The following is a 19,541-nucleotide window of genomic DNA, read 5'->3' on the forward strand; positions in this document are numbered from 1 at the left end:
TGTTCACGGTCAGAAACCAGAAAGGACAAAATTGGGAAACCTGACTTCATGAAAGCCCAACAAAGCCTCACTGGAAAGTAAGAAAACAAGCTGGAAATATGTGCAGTGCATGTAGCAGTCCATCTGTATACTGGGCTGTGATGTTAGGCTGTTTCTTGTCAAGCAGCGAGAAAAAGATTAGTGTCTAATTAGAAAACTGGGCAAAAGACAGAATGAGCATTTTATTCATAAAGCATCTCAGATTACCAATAGACACGTGAAAGGTAGTTTTGACTACATATTCAGGAAATGCCATTTATGGCCTAACAGATGGAAGAGATCAAAATTTTAAAAAAAAAATCCTTGATCTTGGTGAGAGTGTGGGGAAGCAGGTACTGGGGAACGAGCTGTTCCTGTTTGTTTTTGGAAGGTAAGCTTTTATCGTGCTTTTCCCCAGCACGTTGAAGATCCCTTGGCTGATTTTGGACCAAGAAGGAGTGTTCTTCAGGTTGTTTCTGTACTGTAATAATAGAGCGTTTAACTCTTGTGATAGAAGGCAAAAACAAGTTCGCGGGTGTGATAGACATTGTTAGCATTTATCAAAGGCTGTTGCATGTCAGCGACTCTGACCACCCAGCGGAGGTCAGAGGCGCATGTACAGACCTCAGTCGGCAGCGCCGTGGAGTGTCTGGTGGATCCCGAAGCACAGGAGGAGTTGGGGGTGTGGAGCATCCCAAGAGGCAGTGGTTGGAGGGGGGTCCTGAGGCCTGTGGGAATGTGTGGAGCTGGAGGGTGGTTCCCTGCTGCAGTGGGGGGTGAAGGGGATGGCTCTGAAGGGTTTTGTCTACCAGGCTGGCCAGGAACTTGACGCTGGAATCATGGGGAGTCTTCAGAGGAGTCTTAGACACCAGAGTGGTGTACTCAAAATTGTCTTTTTTTTTTTTTTGAACGTTTATTTATTTTTGAGACAGAGCATGAATGGAGGAGGGGCAGAGAGAGAGTGGGAGACACAGAATCGGAAGCAGGCTCCAGGCTCTGAGCCATTAGCCCAGAGCCCGATGCGGGGCTTGAACTCACGGACCGCGAGATCATGACCTGAGCTGAAGTCGGACCCCTAACTGACTGAGCCACCCAGGCGCCCCTCAAAATTGTTTTGACACGCTGAAGTTGATAGTGAACAGCCCCTTGAATTAACAGGGAAGTCCTCACTGGAGTGAAGATCGTCAAAACTGAAGGAGAGGAACGTAAAGATCCTGAAAAACAAAAACTCAGACCAAGGAACACTTTTGGGGAAACGCTATCCTGCAGAATCCACGAAGACATATTCTTATAGCACAAGTCACATTTCATTATCATTCTCCTGCACGCAGATTCAGATTAGAGCAGGATAATGGAATCTGGAGGCCGTGGAGATGTCTCTCAGATTCCCAAACATTTCTTGGCTCACAGGGCTCTTGATGTTTCATTGTTTTCATGGTGCCCCTAAGTCCAAAGAAATGCCTAACAGCTCTTTTTGTGAAGTACTTAGTTCCAGACAACTTAGTATTTATGACCTGACACTTTAGTCGCGGTTTGGAAAAATAACGCATATCAATTTTTAAAACAAAGATAATATTTTGATGTTATTCTTTAAAAGCCACATGTGTGAAAGATAATATTTTGATGTTATTCTTCAAAAGCCACTTGTGTGAACCTGTTGGGTACTGCATACCTTCTCAAACCTTGGAAACAGGTCGGGACACTGCCACCCTTGTTTCCATTTGTACGTTGATATCTGGATGGGTGGTGCTTATATTTTATCACAGCACCCAATGACCCTGTCTTTGCAGGATAAGTGACGTCATTGAGAGGAATGTAGCATCGCCTAGTGTTGAAAGTGACCTACCTTGGGGTGCCTGGGTGGAGCAGTCTGTTAAGCGAAGCATCCAACTTCGGCTCAGGTCATGATCTCAGAGTTCGTGGGTTCAAGCCCCGCGTCGGGCTCTGTGCTGACAGCTCAGAGCCTGGGGCCTGCTTCGGATTCTGTCTCCCTCTCTCTCTGTCCCTCCCCCACGTGTGTGTGTGTGTGTGTGTGTGTGTGTGTGTGTGTGTGTGTGTGTTGCATGCGCGCTCTCTCTCTCTCTCTCTCTCTCTCTAAAAAAAAGAAAGAAAGAAACAGAAACTGACTTGCCTTCCTAACTTGAGCTAAAGGTTCTGACAGTGTTGGACGGTGATGTCACTTTGTTTGCTTTGAAAATTTAAAATACACCGTAATATCCCAGATGGCTTGCTTTTGTGCCTTGGGGCGCCTCAGTGCGTCGATTGGGAACTGCAGCTCCAGCTCCGACTCTGTGTTCTGGGCTGGGCAGTCCTTGGGTCAGCCATCAGCCAGCTTAAACTTGTGAGTGTCGGTGCCGTGCTGGACAGTGGGGGTTTACGATGAACGGAGAGGCAGCATCCTCTCAAGGAACTTGGAGTCTGTGGGAGGAATTACAAAACTGGGAAGTGATGCCTGGGAGCCAGGGTCAGCAAGCTTTCCCTAGGAGGCCAGGTAGTAAATAAATCTTTTAGGCTTTGCTGGCCATGCAGTCTCTGTGGACGCTGCCCAGTCCTAACACTATAATGCGAAAGCAGCCACGGGCAGCATGTAACAAATGAGCACGGCCGTGAGCTAGTAAAACTTCATTCACAAAAGCAGACATGGCCCACGGCTCATTGTTTGTGCAAGCCCTGAACTAGAGATGTGATTAAAGCGTGGAAGCAGAAGAAGGAGCCACTGACCTGCCGGGGAATCCCAGAAGGGATCTCAGAGGCCGCCCTGGGCTCTTCCTACCTCCTGCCAGGAGTTTCCCAAGTGAATGGAGGAGAGGAGGCGACAGAAAGCCATACAGAAAAGGAATTCCAGGCCCAAGGGAAATACTTGCAGATACTAGGGAGTTGTGAAGGGGTGTGGCAGCTTGGAAATGGTAACTGTTAGAGGGGAGGGCACAGGGCTACAGTTCCATGGATCATTTCTCTCATGTTTTGTTTCCTCCCTCATTTTTTGGTGAATCGCATCCTCTAGTAGCCTCCGGAGAATAGGTGCGTGGAGGTGTAGCTTTTGAGTTCTGGCATAGCTTTATAAAATAGATTTTATCCTCTCTCGTAATTAGTAGTTTGAGAATAGAATTCAAGTGTGAAAATAATTTTTGCACAGATTCTGGAGATGTTCTCTTTAGCTTTCAATGCCAAGAAATCTGATACTCCCCCCGACTCCCCCACTGTGTCTGTGGACCACACACCCAGTGTCTCCTCTGCAGCCCGCTCTGAAGATAGTGCTGTCACTGTCCCCGTGTGCTGGCGGAGGGCTGGTCGGGTTCATGCAGCAAGTCCCAGCGTCCTGGTTGTAGAGAACTGTTCCCATAGTGTCTCGTTTCCGAAACCTTGTATGGATGGCCTTCCCCTCCCTGGAAGCTTTTGCCATTTTCTTTTACACGGTTATTCTCAGTGATGTACTTTGTTGTAACTGTAAATTCACTGTGCTGAATACTTGCCCGGCTCTTTGAGAACTAGACTTTTTTGCAGCTGAATATATATATCTACAATTCTTTGTCTTTGTTATTGCAGTTCTCTCTTAATTAATCTTCCCAAAACACCACTTCCTTCAAGCTTCTCTCTTCCTGAAAAACCTTTACTGTTTTCCTACACAGTCTAGTCTCTGTCTGCCTTTCCAAACCAGCCAAGTTTGTGTTTTTCATAGGTACGTCTCCCTCAACTCAAATCCCCACACTTGACCTAGCAGCACAGTGGGGTCTCCCTAACTGCAAAGAAGTTTATGTTCCTGCCAAGCCTTCTTCAAAGGCAGTGCCCCGGAGCTGAAGCTCTCGTGTATAGGGGAGGTGGAGGCGTGGAATGCAGTTAGGAAACTAGTTGCTGGTCACAGTTTTTCAACGTTTTCTTTTGTCCTCTAATAGAAAAGAATAAAGAAGGGACACTGAAAGAGTATGAATCAGCAGTATGGATCCTGTTTACTTTCCATTCAGTCTCCCTTGCTTGGGGGTAAACATTCCAGCATCTCTCCTGTAGGTTTGGTGACCTTGCCTTGTAGTTAAGTGGCTTTTCTCCCTCCAGTGTGCCGTTCCTTTTCTGAATCGGTGACAGGAAGTATCTCATGGTGATGACAAAAAGCTACATTCTCGGGATGAAGGATGCTCTGGGCCATCTTCATTCATGTCTCCCTGACTGAACAGGTGTTTCTCAAGCCCCTTCCCGCTGGCTGTAGTGCCACCCAGGCACTGTAGGGAGAGTCCTGCCGGCCGGATACACTAGCTCTCTGCCTCATTTCCCCTTCCCTCCTCCGCCCCCTCCCCCTCCTCCCTCCACCCCTCCAGAAGAAAAATCAGATCAAGCAAAATCTGTCTGGACCGCAGTTTCTGGTCCTTCTCTGCCTTTAGCTTTACTTCCCTCTTTTCAACCCTCTTTTCTAATTGTCCTCAGCAGAAAGGACCAAAACCTCATGTAGATTGGAACCAGGATTCTCAAAGCTGAGGAGGAAGCAAACCGAGTGCATACGTGGAGGTTCCATTTCCCCAGGAGGGGCGGAAAGCACTGCACGCGGGCTGGCCCGCACTTCTCCGCAGCCGATGCGAAGTCAGGACGCAACGTAAAGAAACTAACTAAACCAGCGAAAAATAGATTTTTTCCTTTCGATTCCAGCAATTTTATAAATTGGTTCTGCTTGATCTGTTTTCTTAAAAAGAAGATTTGTTGATGTTTTTTAATCCTTTAACATAATTGTATTGCATAAGAGACAGACTGGTGGCCCACGGGTGGGGTACCTTCTGAAGGCATATTTTGTTTGGCCTTTAGAATGTCTAAAAAATACAAGTCAGTTCCTTACATTTTACAAAGTTGAGCTTTTCATATACATCCCAGGTTTCTACCTTGGCTTGAAAAATAAAATCTGGCAGCATGAGGCCCGCTGCTGCCACCTCTAGGCTGGGCGGGGAGCTCCGGTTTGTGCCTGCCCCTGTGGCCTGTCACTTCTTTTGTCCTCCAGGAATGTGCTGCTGCATTGGGCTGCCGCAGCAAGCCACAGTGAGCCTCCTTTTGAAAATCAGCTCCTAAAGCTCTCTAAAAACGTGTTCTCCTCTAGGAATAAGGCATCCGGTGGGGAAAAAAGTAAATTTCTGGCAATGTTTCTATCGGAAGGGAGCAAAGACCAGTTTCACGTGTCCTTTTTCCATTAAAGTTCATTAGAAGGCTCTGTTCGTGTATTGTTGTGGTCTCAAGTGAGTCCCTTTGAAACTCTGCTTAGTAGTGAAGTCAGATCTATCACAAGCACCGTATCATATGGCGCGAGTGACTTCCTCCGAATTTGCTACATAAGTGTTAAGGACAGAAGAAAGTTTTCTTTATCATCCTGCGTGTGTTCACTTAAGCAGGTGTTGGTGGCATTGCCATTGATTGTCCTGTTCCTGAGCACACCCAGCACCCCAGCTTGATGCTCGCTGACCTCGTCAGTGGTGTCCTTGATCGCTGCCTGCGGTCGGCGCCGACCTTGTGCTGGTGTATCTGCTTGCTTGTTGCCTGCCAACAGGAGTGGAATATCACACCTTGACTTTGGGAAGTTTCTCTCTTGAGCCCCGAGTAGAGGCGGCTTCGGTGCTGCAGTCCCAGAGGCTGAGGCCGGGAGGGATCAAGTGATTTGCCTCAGTCATGCTGCTGATTAGTCTTGGAGCCAGGAGGAGAGTCTGCGTCCACAGGGTCTGGTCCAGAGCTCGCCTGCCCACATACCCCTCTTGCCACTTCACAGGACACATGTCTCCTTTCTAGAACAACTGTAAACTTGTAGTGAGGGACTGTTTCACCTCAAGCTAATGTTCAGCCAGTCAGTGAATGCGGTGTGTGGTTATTTCAGTTACGGTTTGGTCGCTTCCGGGGCTCCTTGATTCAGTTATTCCTGCACAGGCCATGTAATAATTCTGTAACTTTAGCAACTGGCATTTTAGACATTCCACGAATACATTTTCATTCTAATATGTGAGCGAGTTGACACCAGAAGTGACTAGGAAGTTATTCAGCCAGAAAATGGCTGAACACCTTTAAAATGTGTGCCCGTGCCTCTTGTTGTGTTTTGGTTATAATTATTTAAGCTACTCGAGATTGCTGTTCTGAGTTTTTGTTCGAGATTGCTGTTGATTGTTTGTTCTGATTGCTGGCAAGCTGAGAAGTCTTGCCATCTGCGTTTGCTAAGAAAAGCGTTTTCTGAATCCTCTTTTTGGGCTCCAGTTAGTTAGATGTTGGATCCTTTTTCCTCTCTCAAGTCCCTGCTCTTAACATCTCTTCTCACCTGTTCTGTTCTTGTCTTGGGTTTTTTCCTGAAAGATTGCTCTCAATGTTGTATCCGTTTTTAAAAAACTTTTAGTATCAGCCAATGCATTTAACTTACAAGAGCTATTTTTATTCCTGATTATTCCTTTTTCATTGCATCTCTTCTTGTTTTTATGACCGAGTCCTGTTCATTCTGAGAATACGATTTAGAGGTGGGTTTTCTCTTTGTGTTTCAGTTTTCCTCTTTTCCACGTTATCCCTTTTCTCTAGGAGTAATTTTTATTTTTGCCCTGGTGACCCTGTTTATTTGGAATTTCTTTTCATTGTTTTGGGCTCTGCCTGTATGTTTTATGATCCTTGGTTGTCTGTTCCAGTATAAAAACGAGGCACTGTTAGGTCTGACAAGGAGTTTTCAGTGCCTTGGAAGGACTCGTGTGTGGTGGGCTTCATCCCAGCAGCAGTGAATGGGAACATCATTCCTCTGAGGAACCCCTGTGTGTCAGATGCGGAAGCCTTTCCTCTTGGATATCTGTGCCTTTGGTAGCTGCTCTGATTTCCTGGACAGTTCTTTTACATTCTGCAGGGAATGTGTCTTTGGGGAGTAGGAACACATCAAAGTTGAGGTCTTTAAACAAATCTCTGTTATAAACAGACTGTCTGTAAACAGCCCCGTAAATCGCTGCCTCCCTCTTTATGGACCCAGAGAGGATTTAAATGGCACCACCATCCTTCCATTGTTGTGTTCCCACCAAATCTGATAGCCATCTTTGCTTCCTGTCTTTTCCCTCTATCTCACACAACACACTGAATACGCTCAGTACCACTTACCACGTGTGTGGTACTCTGCTAAGTGCTTTACGTTTATTTACTCCTTTAATCTTTACAAAAAACTTAAGAGGAAAATATTGTTATCACCCGCACTTCACAGATGAAGACATTGAGGCACAGAGAGGTTCAGGCCACACAATGAGTAGCACGGCTGGGCTTCAGCCCCAATCTGTGTTTTTTTCACCACACTGTCCTGCCTGCGGTGCATTGGGAAGACCTTCCATCTCTAGAACAGAGCCTACATGTGACTGCCTCTTCCACGTCTGCTCTTAGAATCCTAGCCTTCACCACTGGTGATGATGTCACCTGCACTATGGTTTCCTTGCCTCTTCTCTCCTCCCCTGGAGCCCACCCTCCATGTAGCAGCTAGAGAAGTCTCCCCAAAGTGCACGTCAGATCATGGATCTCCCCTGATTAAAACACAGCAGTAGATTCTTTTCTCGGAACTCCATATCCTTTCCATGGCCCAGAGGCCCTCTGTGGCCTGACCAGCCCACCTCCTCTTGGCCCAGCTCCGGCCCCTCCTCCTGACGTTTGAACCTAGTAAGCTTGTCCTTTCTTAGGGCTTTGTATCTGCTGTTGCCTTTCTTTCCCCTGCTCTTATCATGGCCATCTTCTAGTTATAGTCAGGCCTCAGCTTAGCTAACATCTTCACTTATTCACACACTCTCACACACATTGACTTATTCTAGTTTTTTGGGTTTTTTTAAGTTTATTTATTTAGAGAGAGAGAGAGAGAGAGCCATGGAGGGGCAGGGGCAGGGGAGAGAATTCCAAGCAGGCTCCACGCTGTCAGTGCCGAGCCCGACGAGGGGCTCGAACTCACGAACCGTGAGATCATGACCTGAGCCAAGAATCAAGAGTCGGAAGCTTAACTGCCTGAGCCACCCAGGCGCCTCAGACTTCTTCTAGTTTTTAAAGCACCTTTCAAGATCTGAAATTTCTTACTTGTTTGTATATGTGTATCTCCCAACTAGAGTCCAGGCTCCTTGAGGGCCAGGACTTGGTATGGCTCAGTGTGTATCTCCAGTGCCTGGATGGGGACCCAGTGCTTGGTACCCTGTCTCTAGGCATTTGCTGCTGACAAGTGTCTCTGGGAGCTCTTAGGCTGAACAGCGCCTGCCTGCATTGCAGCCACTCCCCATGGCACTCCAGGTTCAATCGCTGCCCATCTTCTTGTTTACCAGCAGCCCCTTTCCTCCCATTGTGGTGTTTGGTACACTTTCATCATTTCTGTGTGGTCAATACTTTTGTCACATCTGCAAACCCGCTATACTACTATTTATCCTAATTCTTTCTTTAAACTATTTAAGTTTATATGAAAGATAAACATATCACAGTATAAACAAAAAAGAAATAATGACTTGTCACAAATGACTATGTTAATTAAAATTTAAAATGTCATTCCGTACATCGTTTAAAATTGTCAAAACTTCAATTTCATGTTCTGCTTTTCTATACTGAATAGTATTGGAGTGGAGAGTTATAAATATGTGCTTGGTTATAATCTTGAACTTGAAGCCCATCATTTGTTTGTTTAATTTTTTTTAATGTTTATTTTTGAGAGAGGGAGAAAGTGGGCAAGGGCACGTGAGCATGCACAGTGGGGGAGGGACACAGAGAGAGAGGGAGACACAGAATCTGAAACAGGCTCCAGGCTCCGAGCCCATGCGGGGCTTGAACCCAAGAACCGTGAGGTCATGACCTGAGTTGAAGTTGAATGCTTACCCGACTGAGCCACCCAGGCGCCCCAAGCGGCTGTCATTGAAAGTTGAGCCTGTGACGGATCCTGGAAGCAACCGCTGTGTCTGAATGTTCACATCTCCTGAAGCCCGAGCAGCTTGAGTCTCGTGTGCACAAAGTTGTTCATGTAGAGTATGTTTCAGTATTCGCATGGCTCTGTTTTCTGTGCTGGTGGGCACAGTACGAGGGGTCTTTGGAGCACTTTGAGCACCGTTTGAAACTCTTCTCCTCGCCTAGGACTGACTGCTTTGCACGGATGATGAACATTTCCTTGCGTTTGAGAAGACCATCCCGGATGGTGGATGGTAAAAGGATGAGGATGACTTCAAGTTTCCAGCGGCTCTTACTAACATTTATTCTTCTGTATTTAATGAATCAAGTAAATAGCCAGAAAAGAGGTAAGTACATCTGAGTCTTAGAGAATAAACTGATTGCAATGCCATTGCTATTTTTTGCCATTACTGGTTTGGTTATGAGGTGATCCTGTGTCTTTATTGAACCCTTCAGGTTTTCTGTGGTTAAAATCCATTTCTTTGCAATCTTTTTTTTTTTTCTGTGTACTTTTTGTTCTCTTTTATAAAGGCCCATAAAGGTAGATGTAAATATTCTTGCCCCATTTAAAAAAATTAAGATATTATTTACATAAAATAAAATTCACCCTTTTAGGATAAAATTGTGTGAGTTTTGACAAATGTACACAGTCATGTAAACACCGGCACAATCAAGAAGTAGTACATTCCTCATTCTAGAAAATTCTCCATGCTCCTCTGTATTTAGCCCCTCTCTCCCCACCTCCAGCCAACACTGACCTATGTTCTGTCTATAATTTTGCTTTTCTGAATGTCACATAAATGAAATCTAAATATCTTTCTTTAATAAAATGCTGTGTCCATCTTTTTTAAATATATTGAAAATGTTTGTGTAGATTTACTACCTCACTTATTTTTATGAAGAACATTATCCTTTTGCCCCTGAACTTATTTTTAATATTATTTCCATAATTAAACATCACTTTTGCCCCAGGATCACTGTTGAATAGTTTTATTATGATTACTGATAATTTCTAATGTATTTCTAACGTTTTTGTTTTCTGTCATATAAATAGCTTTATAATTTATTGCTTTCCGAAATGCCATGCCAATCGTGTGTAAAAACTAAAAAAATCTTTTTCAGAGACATTTATATAGAGTCTGAGAGAGAATAACCTTTTTTACACTATAATTGCTTTATCCACTCCCTCCTTCCCTCTCTTCCTTCCTTTTGCCTTTTGTCCTCCCTCTCGTACCCTCCTTTTTTTTCATTTTCTTTTCAGCATGATAATTTTTCATTGTATCGTGCTTCTGTATTCCATGACCTAATATTATTTTATAGGTATGAATAAGCACTATTAGGATTATAATCTTCTGAGTCATTTGTTACTTTTCAGTTGTTTAGGCCTACACAAAAGACATATTTTTCAGACTCGTGTCAGTTCATTACTGTGTAAATGTCATATGCTTCATAAAAATCTAAAGATTGGTTATGGGGTTTCCATGCAGGTAGCAGTCTGGTAACAGGCAAAGAGACAGCAATGGCTACAAGTGCTCAGAAGCTGTGTTTGTGGGCATGGGGAACACGTAATTTTTACTTGTAGTTATTTGCTTTGGGGGAAGGAGTGGGGCCAATGGGGCTATTTAAAAAATCTTCTAGACCCTCTCTGGGTCTCATCCTTGACTCTACCGTCCCTCCCTGCATTTATCTTAGTGGCTGGAGGTGGGACTTTGATGGAGGCCCAGTCCCTAAGTGGTCTAGTGGTTGGCCCACGTCCATCGGTTTCCTCTCATTTTTTAATCCACAGCTACAAAGAGAAATCTAAAACCAGTCCCTCCTGTGACTCTGCAGTCAGTCCTGCAGAAAGAACCTGGCTCCTGTGCAGACACACGTGCTCATACTCATGACTAAAGATGATTTGATGTGTTGACCTTTTTACAGTGCAGTTAAATTATTAAGCATGTTGTGTGTGTGTGTGTGTGTGTGTGTGTGTGTGTTTCTCTCCTTCTCCAGGGGCTCCTCGTGATTTGAAGTGTATAACTAACAATTTGCAAGTGTGGGACTGTTCTTGGAAAGCACCCTCTGGAGCAGGCCATGGTACTATTTATGAAGTTTGCATTGAAAGCAGGTAATAGAGATATTTTGATTATTAGCTGTAACCTAAAGGTCTTCAGTTGTAGAACATAGAGATTTTGTTCTAGAAATTTTTTAATGAAATTTTAAATCTTAGCTATTTCCTAAAACATCTGAATCTTACGTCAATCAAAGTGGAAAAAAACCCTTCTCCTGGTTAAAACTTTGATTCTTTTGTTATATGAATATTAAGTATGGAACACACCTTGAATATGTTGTGGATTCTGATCTGTAGAGAAGTTTTACTGGTCTGTCCCACACCATCTGTCTAGATCAGTTAGGTTGAGGTTTTGACTCTGCCAAATGGGAAAGGTCAGGTCTGGAGTAGGCAGTTCAAGGCTGACATGGTTGTTGATGAGAGACCCAGGTTCCTCTTTATCATGCTGCCGTGCCACCTTTAGCAGAGGGCCTCATGGTCCCAGGATGCTTGAGGGGTGGCCGTCATGTCTGCCTTTCCAGAAAGCAATGAGGAAAAGAAGGGTGATTTTCTTTGCATAAGAGGCAGGGTAGTGTGCCTGGATAAACCTGGGGTTAATGTAGGGAAAGGGAGAGTGGACATCAGGAGGCCAGTCACAGGTCCCACCACCTTCCCCCTCTCGGGCGATCTTGGAGAAGGCCACAAGCTCCGAAGCCTGGAGGTGAGGCCTTTGGGCTCTCTGCAAACCAGAACATTCTCTTCGCTGTCCCTGACTCCACGGGCCCAGGCAAAGTGGTTCAGCGACACCAGAGTTGTTCAGCACGGCGGCTCTGAGGCCAGTTGGCTGATGGGCAGACCTAATGCGAATTGACATAAGTCTGCATTTAAGTACTACTCAGGTTTTCCCCGTTTGGTGTACATTTATTGAGCATTAGTCTAAGCTTTGTGGGAATTTGTCAACCAGGAGCAGCTTGGTTGTGTTGCAGAAACAGCTCTAACATCTTATTTGCTGTGAAAATAAAGGCTTATTACCTGCTTTCATCCTGTGGCCCTCTGGGGCCAGCTGGCATCTCTACCCCGAGTCTCTCCCGCAGGGCGCCCGGCCTAGGGCTCCCTCACCCTCCAGTGCATGAAGTGCTGGCTTTCAGAGCTTCCTTCCTGAAGTGACAGATGGGACTTTCACTCCCATTTCTCCACAAATAAAGTCGCATCGCTACGCCTTGCCTCAGAGGAGTGGGAAGTGCAGTCCTGCTGTGAGTCCAGCAGGTCTGGGAGAACCTGACAAACCTGGTAAATAACATGAGTGGCTTACCTCAGGCCACAGGGAGAGGGAGTTGTTCTGGCTCTCTGTTCACAGGAGACCAATCGTAGCAGTGCTGTGGGTCAGGTGCTGCCAGAAATGTGGAAATTCTATGTGAAGGGCCGACGGAGCATTGACTGAGGAGTGTGGGGTGCCGGAGAGGCTGTTGGAGGGGTGATTGCGGAGTACGAATTCCCGGTCTTCTCAGCAGCAAAAGGACAGAACGACATTCCAGCCTGAAAGGATAGGGGCTCAGTGGCATAATGGAACTTATGAAATAGCACGATTTAGCGAATTCAGGTGGTTCTGTGTTACTGACACCTAACGAAGCCTCCCGCTGTGAGGGTGAGAACAGGTGAGCTGACCTGTTCCGTGGTGGTCCTTCCTAGTGAGTGACGTGGAGAGGCCCGCGCGAGGTGCCGGGCAGGGACGCTGGGACGCCGGGACACCGCAGAGTCCCTTTGCTTGAGTTCAGATTTGCATGGGACGTTAGAAGTATACATGAATAACGGTTAAAATAATATAAATGCGCTCTTGAAACGTTCAGAGGGCCATGAAACCACAGAGGAGAGGAATGACTTTTGTCCAGGGGATGATGGGTGGGGAACTGGAAGAGCTTTGGAAACAGAGCGGATGAGAAAGTGTTGTTCAGACCAAACCGTGAGCCAAAACAGGAGCAGTGGCCAAGTCGAGGGTGTGTTTGAAGGGCCACAGACAGCCAGTTTCATTCTTGTCCTCTATCTGTGGAGCAGCCTCTGCATGTGAGACTCTGTGATGGTCTTCTGTAGAGGGGTGGGGGGTTAGGGGAGCAGGCGTGTGCAGCTCGAGGGAAGGCTGCAGAGGGAAGGCTGGTGGGAGTGTGAAGGGCATGCTGAAATCCCGAGTTTCTTGAAATGACCATCTCTGCTTATCACTCGACTCTCTGGCCCAATCTGGTTATTCATCCTCCATGTTGATGCACTTACCATTAACCTCTCTTTTCTCAGTCTTAAAACGCAGTGTAACCTATCGTGTTTCTGTATGAAAGAACAGAAAGTATTTTCTGGTGCATTTTGTGTTAATCAGGCTTTTATGAAAATTGCACTATTAGTTTTATCCACTAATTAAAATGTGGTTTTTTATATTGCAGGTCCCGTTCTTGTTATCAGTCAGAGAAAGCAAATGCTAAAATCCCAGCTCTTTTACCTGGCGATCATGAAATAACCATAAATCGTCTATATGATTTTGGAAATCCTATGAGTAAATTCACACTAAATGAAAAAAATGTTTGTAAGTATTTGAAAAGAAAATTGATTTGAAAATAAGGCAGCAACAGTGCTTTGTAATTGGCAGAAATTTACTCTTCTTTTGAATTCCACTTGTTAGACTAATAGTTTCATTTCCCCAGCAACCATACTGTGGATTCCAGAGCATAGCCAGGATCAGGAAGGAAGGAGTCAGAGTAAATGTCACAGAGTTGACGATCCTTTCCACATGCGGGTACTTTTCTTGGCATCACTTCGCCTCGTTGATTCCTGCATACCTTTCAGAATTCCTCAGGTGTCGCATGCTCTAGGAAGTGGTCTTTGACTGTCCCCTCCCAGAGGAGATCCGATTCCTTTCTTAACATTCCCTTAGGCAGTGTGTTTTTCTCCTTTGTGGCATTTCTCACAGTTGCATTAATAATGTGGTATGTAATAAGGCACTGCGTTTGTTGCTTCTGCAAGAAATAGGCTCAGTAGGGCAGGGAGTGTGCCTTCTACACCTGGCACCTCGCCCACTGCCTTGCACGTGGCAAGATCTTCTACACGTGTGTTGATTGAATGCCTATGACCTATGTTACCCTCGTGACATAGCCCAGACTGATGGAGATGGAGATTTTGCTACACACTGAGACCTTAAAAACCCCAGTACTCTTGACTCTTAATGGTGGGAGAAGCAGGTTTCTTTCTCTCCTGACAACTTTGAGGGCGTGGCATCGTAATGACATTATGATGAGTCTTATAAGGATGACTTACTTTGCAACAAGGAGAAAAATATAATTGGTGACTTGTTCAATTTTATAGATAAGATGCATGTTTGGAGCGGTCTGTGTCTGAGATAGAACAGATTTTGAAAGGATAATAACAAAGCGTGCTTTCCAGGAACTTAGCATCTGTCTCACTGCCTTTTAAGTTAAAGAGAGAAGAGCCATGTTTGTTACTTTCTTTCTGTAGCTGTATGTGAGATCCATGTGAGAATGTTTTGAACAGATCAGCCATGATCTCAATACCCACAGAGAAATACTGTTAACACTTAAATATATTTTCTGTGCATATACATATAAACAGTGAGGTTCATATTAGTACTTTGTAACCTGCTTAACAGAAAACAGAGTTTTCGGTTTGATATCTAAATAAATCTGTATTATTTGTATAGGCTGCAGAGTATTCCACTGAGTGGAGGTACCATAATTACTTAAGTGACTGATTATTAACATTGAGATGTTTATTTCTGGTCTTTCAGTGTAATAACCAATGCTTTAATGAACATGTTTCGCAAATACGTGTTTCTGATTTGTGTGATGATGTCCTTAGGCTAAATTCCTAGAATTGGGAAAGCTGCATTAAAAACAGTCCCCTTGTTAGGACTTTGATGTCCATTGCCAGTTGCTCTCCAAAACTTTTGAGTCTCTGCATTTCAGTCTCTTTGCAAACGTCACACTAGAGGGGACTTGTTCTTCACTTCCTTGCCAGGACTGGGTTTTGTCAATTTCTCTTAGTTCTGCCATTTCAATCTGGTGGCCCCCAGTTAGAGCACTTTGACTTTGCATTTCTGTGATTACTTTTTTGGGAAAAAATGATCAGTCATTTTCATTCTTTTCTGAACTGTCTGTATCCTCTCTCATTTTTCTCTCGTGTTGAGACTCAGCTTTTCCTCCATCAGTTCACAAGAGCTCTCAATATTGTTATTAATTCTGCCATATTTCCTACAAATAATTGCCCAAATTTAAAATTTAAACTTCATGGTTTTCATTTTTATATAAATATACTCTCTTGCTATTTTTCTCTGAGATTTTGGTTTTATTATCATGCTTGATTTAAATCTTTTACACATCTGGAATTATTTTGTAGTAAAGTATGAGGAATCTAACTTAATTTCATTCCAGAGTTTTAAAAAATTCCCCAGGACTCTGTCAGAGAGCCAGTTTGTGTTGTCTGATTTTTCAGTAGGTATTGAGAAGATTCTGTCTGGGAGCTGCTTGAAGATGTCAGTATTGGATAGAAAGAAGTAGAAAGGGGTGGGGGGGCGCCTGTGTGGCTCAGTTGGTTGAGCGTCCGACTTCAACTCAGGTCATGATCTCACTGTCCGTGGGTTTGAGCCCTGCGTCGGGCTCTGTGCTGACAGCTCAGAGCCTGGAGCCTGCTTCAGATTCTGTGTCTCCCTCTCTGCCTGACCCTCCCCCACTCATGCTCTGTCTATCTCTGTCTCTCAAAAATGAATAAACATTAAAAAAAAAATTAAAGAACTAGAAAGGCAAATCAAGACGGATTCTGGATGACTTACTAGAATGATATAGTTCATTGTTTTTACATATCATGTAGTTTGTTGATAGCATTTTTAATAATACTGGGTCTGATTGTGATTAGGATATTAGATTAATAGTATCCCAATACTAAGCTGCTACTACTATGATAATACTGCTAAGAAAATTGAAAAGCAAACTAGATGAATATAAGAGAGGGAGGTGGCTGCATCAGCAAATCTTTGGGTACCTGCTGTGTTCGGGAGAAGCTGTGGAATGTTGGTGCAGTTGTGAGTTAGAGGATCTGGAGTTTGGGGCATTTGGTTACTTAAAAAAGTATGAGAAATTCAGTTTTCTTCAGATGCTTTCAACAGTATACATATAAAGAAAACTAATATATATATATATATGTGTGTGTGTGTGTGTGTGTACAGTTTTTTTTAATAAGCTTCTAATTGGCCAGGGCTAGCACAAAAAGAAGTCTTTGTAAGATTTTTAGTGTCTTAAGTTTAAAATAACCTGAAAGTATGGATCTGTCTGAGGCAGAATAAAATCATGTAGATCCCATAAATGAAGTAGGGAAGCCCCCATCTTCTGATGTCCTGAGGAAGAAGAACATGGAGGTTATAGGTAAAGATGTACTAGCTTTAAAAAATAAACACAAATGATTACATTTCTTTCCCAGCTGAAAAGTTCCTGTTTTTTAGAAAGCAAATTAATATTGTCCTCAAGTGTCCGTTTTAGCTGGAAAGAAATGCAGATAATAGATAGTTCATGGGAGCTTAGGGAAACTTCCCTTTTACTGTGAGGATGTATACTATGAAGTAGTGAGAAAAGTGTGTGTGTATTTAATCTTTTCATTTGTATAATTGTGATTATTACCTTCCTTAGCTTAAAATACTGTATATGACTTGTGTTTTGAAGAGTAGCCCACTTCTATTTAGATAACATGTAAATTACGTGTACTTTTCAGGGAGGGAGCATCTTAATAGACAAATACTTTGTGTAAATGCTCCCATAATCTTTAAGTTACTGGATCATGACATCCTGAAACACTTGAAAGAACCATGTTCTTAGAAGCCTCTGCTCTGGGTGATCACACTGGCACCTTGAATTTCTTGCTCCTTGTTTGCTCCTTCTGTTTTATTGTTATTATTATTATTATTATTATTATTATGTTTTTATTTTAATTCCAGTTAACATATTAGTTTCAGGTATATGATATAGTGGCTCCTTCTGTTTTATTTTATTTTTTTAAGTTTATTTATTGTATTTTGAGAGGGGGGAGGGGCAGAGAGAGGGAGGGAGAGAGAGAATCCCAAGTAGGCTGCATGCTGTCAGTGTTGGAGCCCATTGCTGGGCTTGAACTCATGAACCGTGAGATCGTGACCTGAGCTGAAACCAAGAGTCGGACACTTAATCACCTGAGACACCCAGATGCCCCAGTGGCTCCTTCTGTTTTAAAAGCAGTTCCTACTTAAAATTTGCCCTGTAAAGCATCCTCCACTGTCCTCATGTAGCTGTGAAACTGTTGACTTTGCTACATAGTGGTTAGGTTTTGAATCCACATGTACTATTTCCTGTACAGCCATAAATATTTTACACAGATCCAGTGTAGAGCACTGTGCTCAGCAAATTTCAGCTAAATTTATTGAGAACTTATTCGTAAATGCCAAGACTAATTTGTATTGATTTGCTCTGCCACTTTTGTTATAGGCTGTATAGTGCAAATACAGGTTATATAGTGCTATGCTCTTAGCACATTTGGCTACCCTACCTCTGGAAAGTCCTGCAGTTTGTGCTTGCCGTGACTTATTTCACTGGCCCCTGTGCTTTTTGGGGAAGTGCTAGGAAAGGTGTGAGCCCCCAAGAACATGTGTCTCTGGGTTTCTTTTAACTTACGTTCACATTGTTATTTGAAGAGAGAACATGCAGGAAAGAATCCCAACATTGTCTGCCCTTCATACCAGAAGCCTGTGTTTCATAGAACAGAACAGGTTCGTATCTTATGTGTTTTTCATTGAGCCAAACTATTTTAGTAATTTACTCATCCCTTGTAGGTAGGGAGACTTGAAGGTTTTGAAAAGTAAGAAATTTACCATTTTCTCCCTATGAGGTACTATATCCTTGAGCATGTTTTTTTTTTTTTTTCTTTTGTAAGGCAGCTTCAGAGCCCATTGCCTTCCCAAACTTCTCTCTCAAATATTAACAGTACCCTCACCAATGTCAGTGGTCTTTGCTCAGTTTTCTTCTATGAACTGTCTTTATTTGGCCCAGATGACAACCCATTTCTTTTGGTCTCAGCAATGCTGTATCTTCTCTGGTTTCCTTGTGCCTCTCAGGATTCTTGCTGGGGTTCTCTGGCTCCTTGAGGCTGTGACTGTCTATTGGTAGCTCTCAAACGAGCTTTGGCCATTTTGAGTCTGTGTTCAAGTTCATTTCTTCAGCTACACTCAGAGAGTTCCTCTTGAGTCTGTGTCCATGGTGCTGATGGTCCCCGTTCTCACTTGCTATCTGCAGACCTCTCCACTGGTGGGCTCTACCTCCCCAGACACTTGGTCATCCAGAGCCTATCCTCCCGTTTCTTCCCAATGTCGGTGATTCCTTTTGCCTGCTTTCTGGGCTAGAAACTTGAAGAAATCTTAGATGTTTCCCTTTCTCATTTTGCTAATCCCTCATTTCTTCAATCTGGTCATTTCTTTGAAGTGCCTATCAGGGTTTTTCCTTTTCCATATCCCTCATGCACATGATGAGGTATCACGATCCATATCCTTGCTACCCTGGTCAGCCTTTCTCCAGTGGTCTCCCACTTAATCACATTATGTCTCCCAGCCCTCTGCACTGCATTGCACGCCACAGCTCAGCTAGCTTTTCTGAAGGACTTCTTACCCTGCTGAGTACTTCGCAAATCTGCATGGTACCCTGTTGGCATCCTCACTTAATGCCTTGGTCATTCCTATGGTCTTGCTGCTGTTTACAGATACCCACACCAGTAATAGCTCGTAGCATCCCCAGGTGGGTGACTTTCACCAGCATTGGGGGTTCTGACACTGGGAGATGAGTGGGAAGGGTGCAGAGGAAACAGATGGAAAGGTCTACCAAAGCAAGCTTTCCATATTCCATCATTTTCTTAGGCTTGACCTACAGTTACCCAAAGGAAGCTCCTTTACTTCTCTCTGATGTTGCCTATTTGTAGATTCCAGACTGATGACACTACAGTAGTATGGGAACCCAGTAGCTGTTTGTATAAGGAAACATACTAAGATTTGATAATAATTTACTCAAATTTGGCTGATGAATCATTGGGAGCTGCTTATACAAATAAATACATATGTTCTCTTTTGTCAGTAATCACTTTGAGAGTTTGCTTTTAATTCTTGATTCTTTTTTGATCAAGAAGGAATAGAGTTTAAAATAGTTGATTAACGGAATTACAATATGAAGACAACATTACTTATTTTACTAAGTTTGTCTTTTGTTTTTTTCCCAAGCCTTAATTCCAGATACTCCAGAGATCTTGAATTTGTCTGCTGATTTCTCAACTTCTACATTACACCTGAAGTGGAATGACAGGGGTTCTGTTTTTCCCCATCACTTAAATGTCATCTGGGAAGTTAAAATTCTGCGTAAAGAAAATACGGAAATCACAAAATTAGTAAGTTTGAATCAAAATAGATTTTTTTTCTTGTGACATTAAAGAAACCAAATAATTTTTAAAAGATTTTTAAGGTGGTATCAGTGAACTTTTCTTTACAGTGTTAAGGGAGTAGATCAACTATCCTTTTAGGGTTCATTAAAAACTATATGCTATGACTCAAAAATCACTTAATTATTAA

The 19,541-nt window shown here is 43.5% G+C and overlaps 1 protein-coding gene across 3 annotated transcripts in view; it reads left to right on the forward strand.

The window, feature by feature from the left end:
- LIFR (LIF receptor subunit alpha) overlaps window positions 1-19,541 on the forward strand; it is a 78,937-nt gene that overhangs the window by 15,963 nt on the left and 43,433 nt on the right. For 2 of the 3 annotated variants that reach the window (XM_053201353.1, XM_027075629.2), the window contains exons 2-5: window positions 9,079-9,239; window positions 10,885-10,999; window positions 13,351-13,490; window positions 19,197-19,360. In XM_053201353.1, the coding sequence (XP_053057328.1) occupies window positions 9,098-9,239; window positions 10,885-10,999; window positions 13,351-13,490; window positions 19,197-19,360 (561 nt within the window). In that variant the 5' untranslated portion in view covers window positions 9,079-9,097. Of the gene's footprint in view, window positions 1-9,078; window positions 9,240-10,884; window positions 11,000-12,278; window positions 12,577-13,350; window positions 13,491-19,196; window positions 19,361-19,541 lie in introns of those variants that run through there. The other variant, XM_053201354.1, reaches the window with a different exon arrangement.

Source organism: Acinonyx jubatus, chromosome A1 (assembly GCF_027475565.1).
Source record: "Acinonyx jubatus isolate Ajub_Pintada_27869175 chromosome A1, VMU_Ajub_asm_v1.0, whole genome shotgun sequence".
Taxonomy (NCBI): domain Eukaryota; kingdom Metazoa; phylum Chordata; class Mammalia; order Carnivora; family Felidae; genus Acinonyx; species Acinonyx jubatus.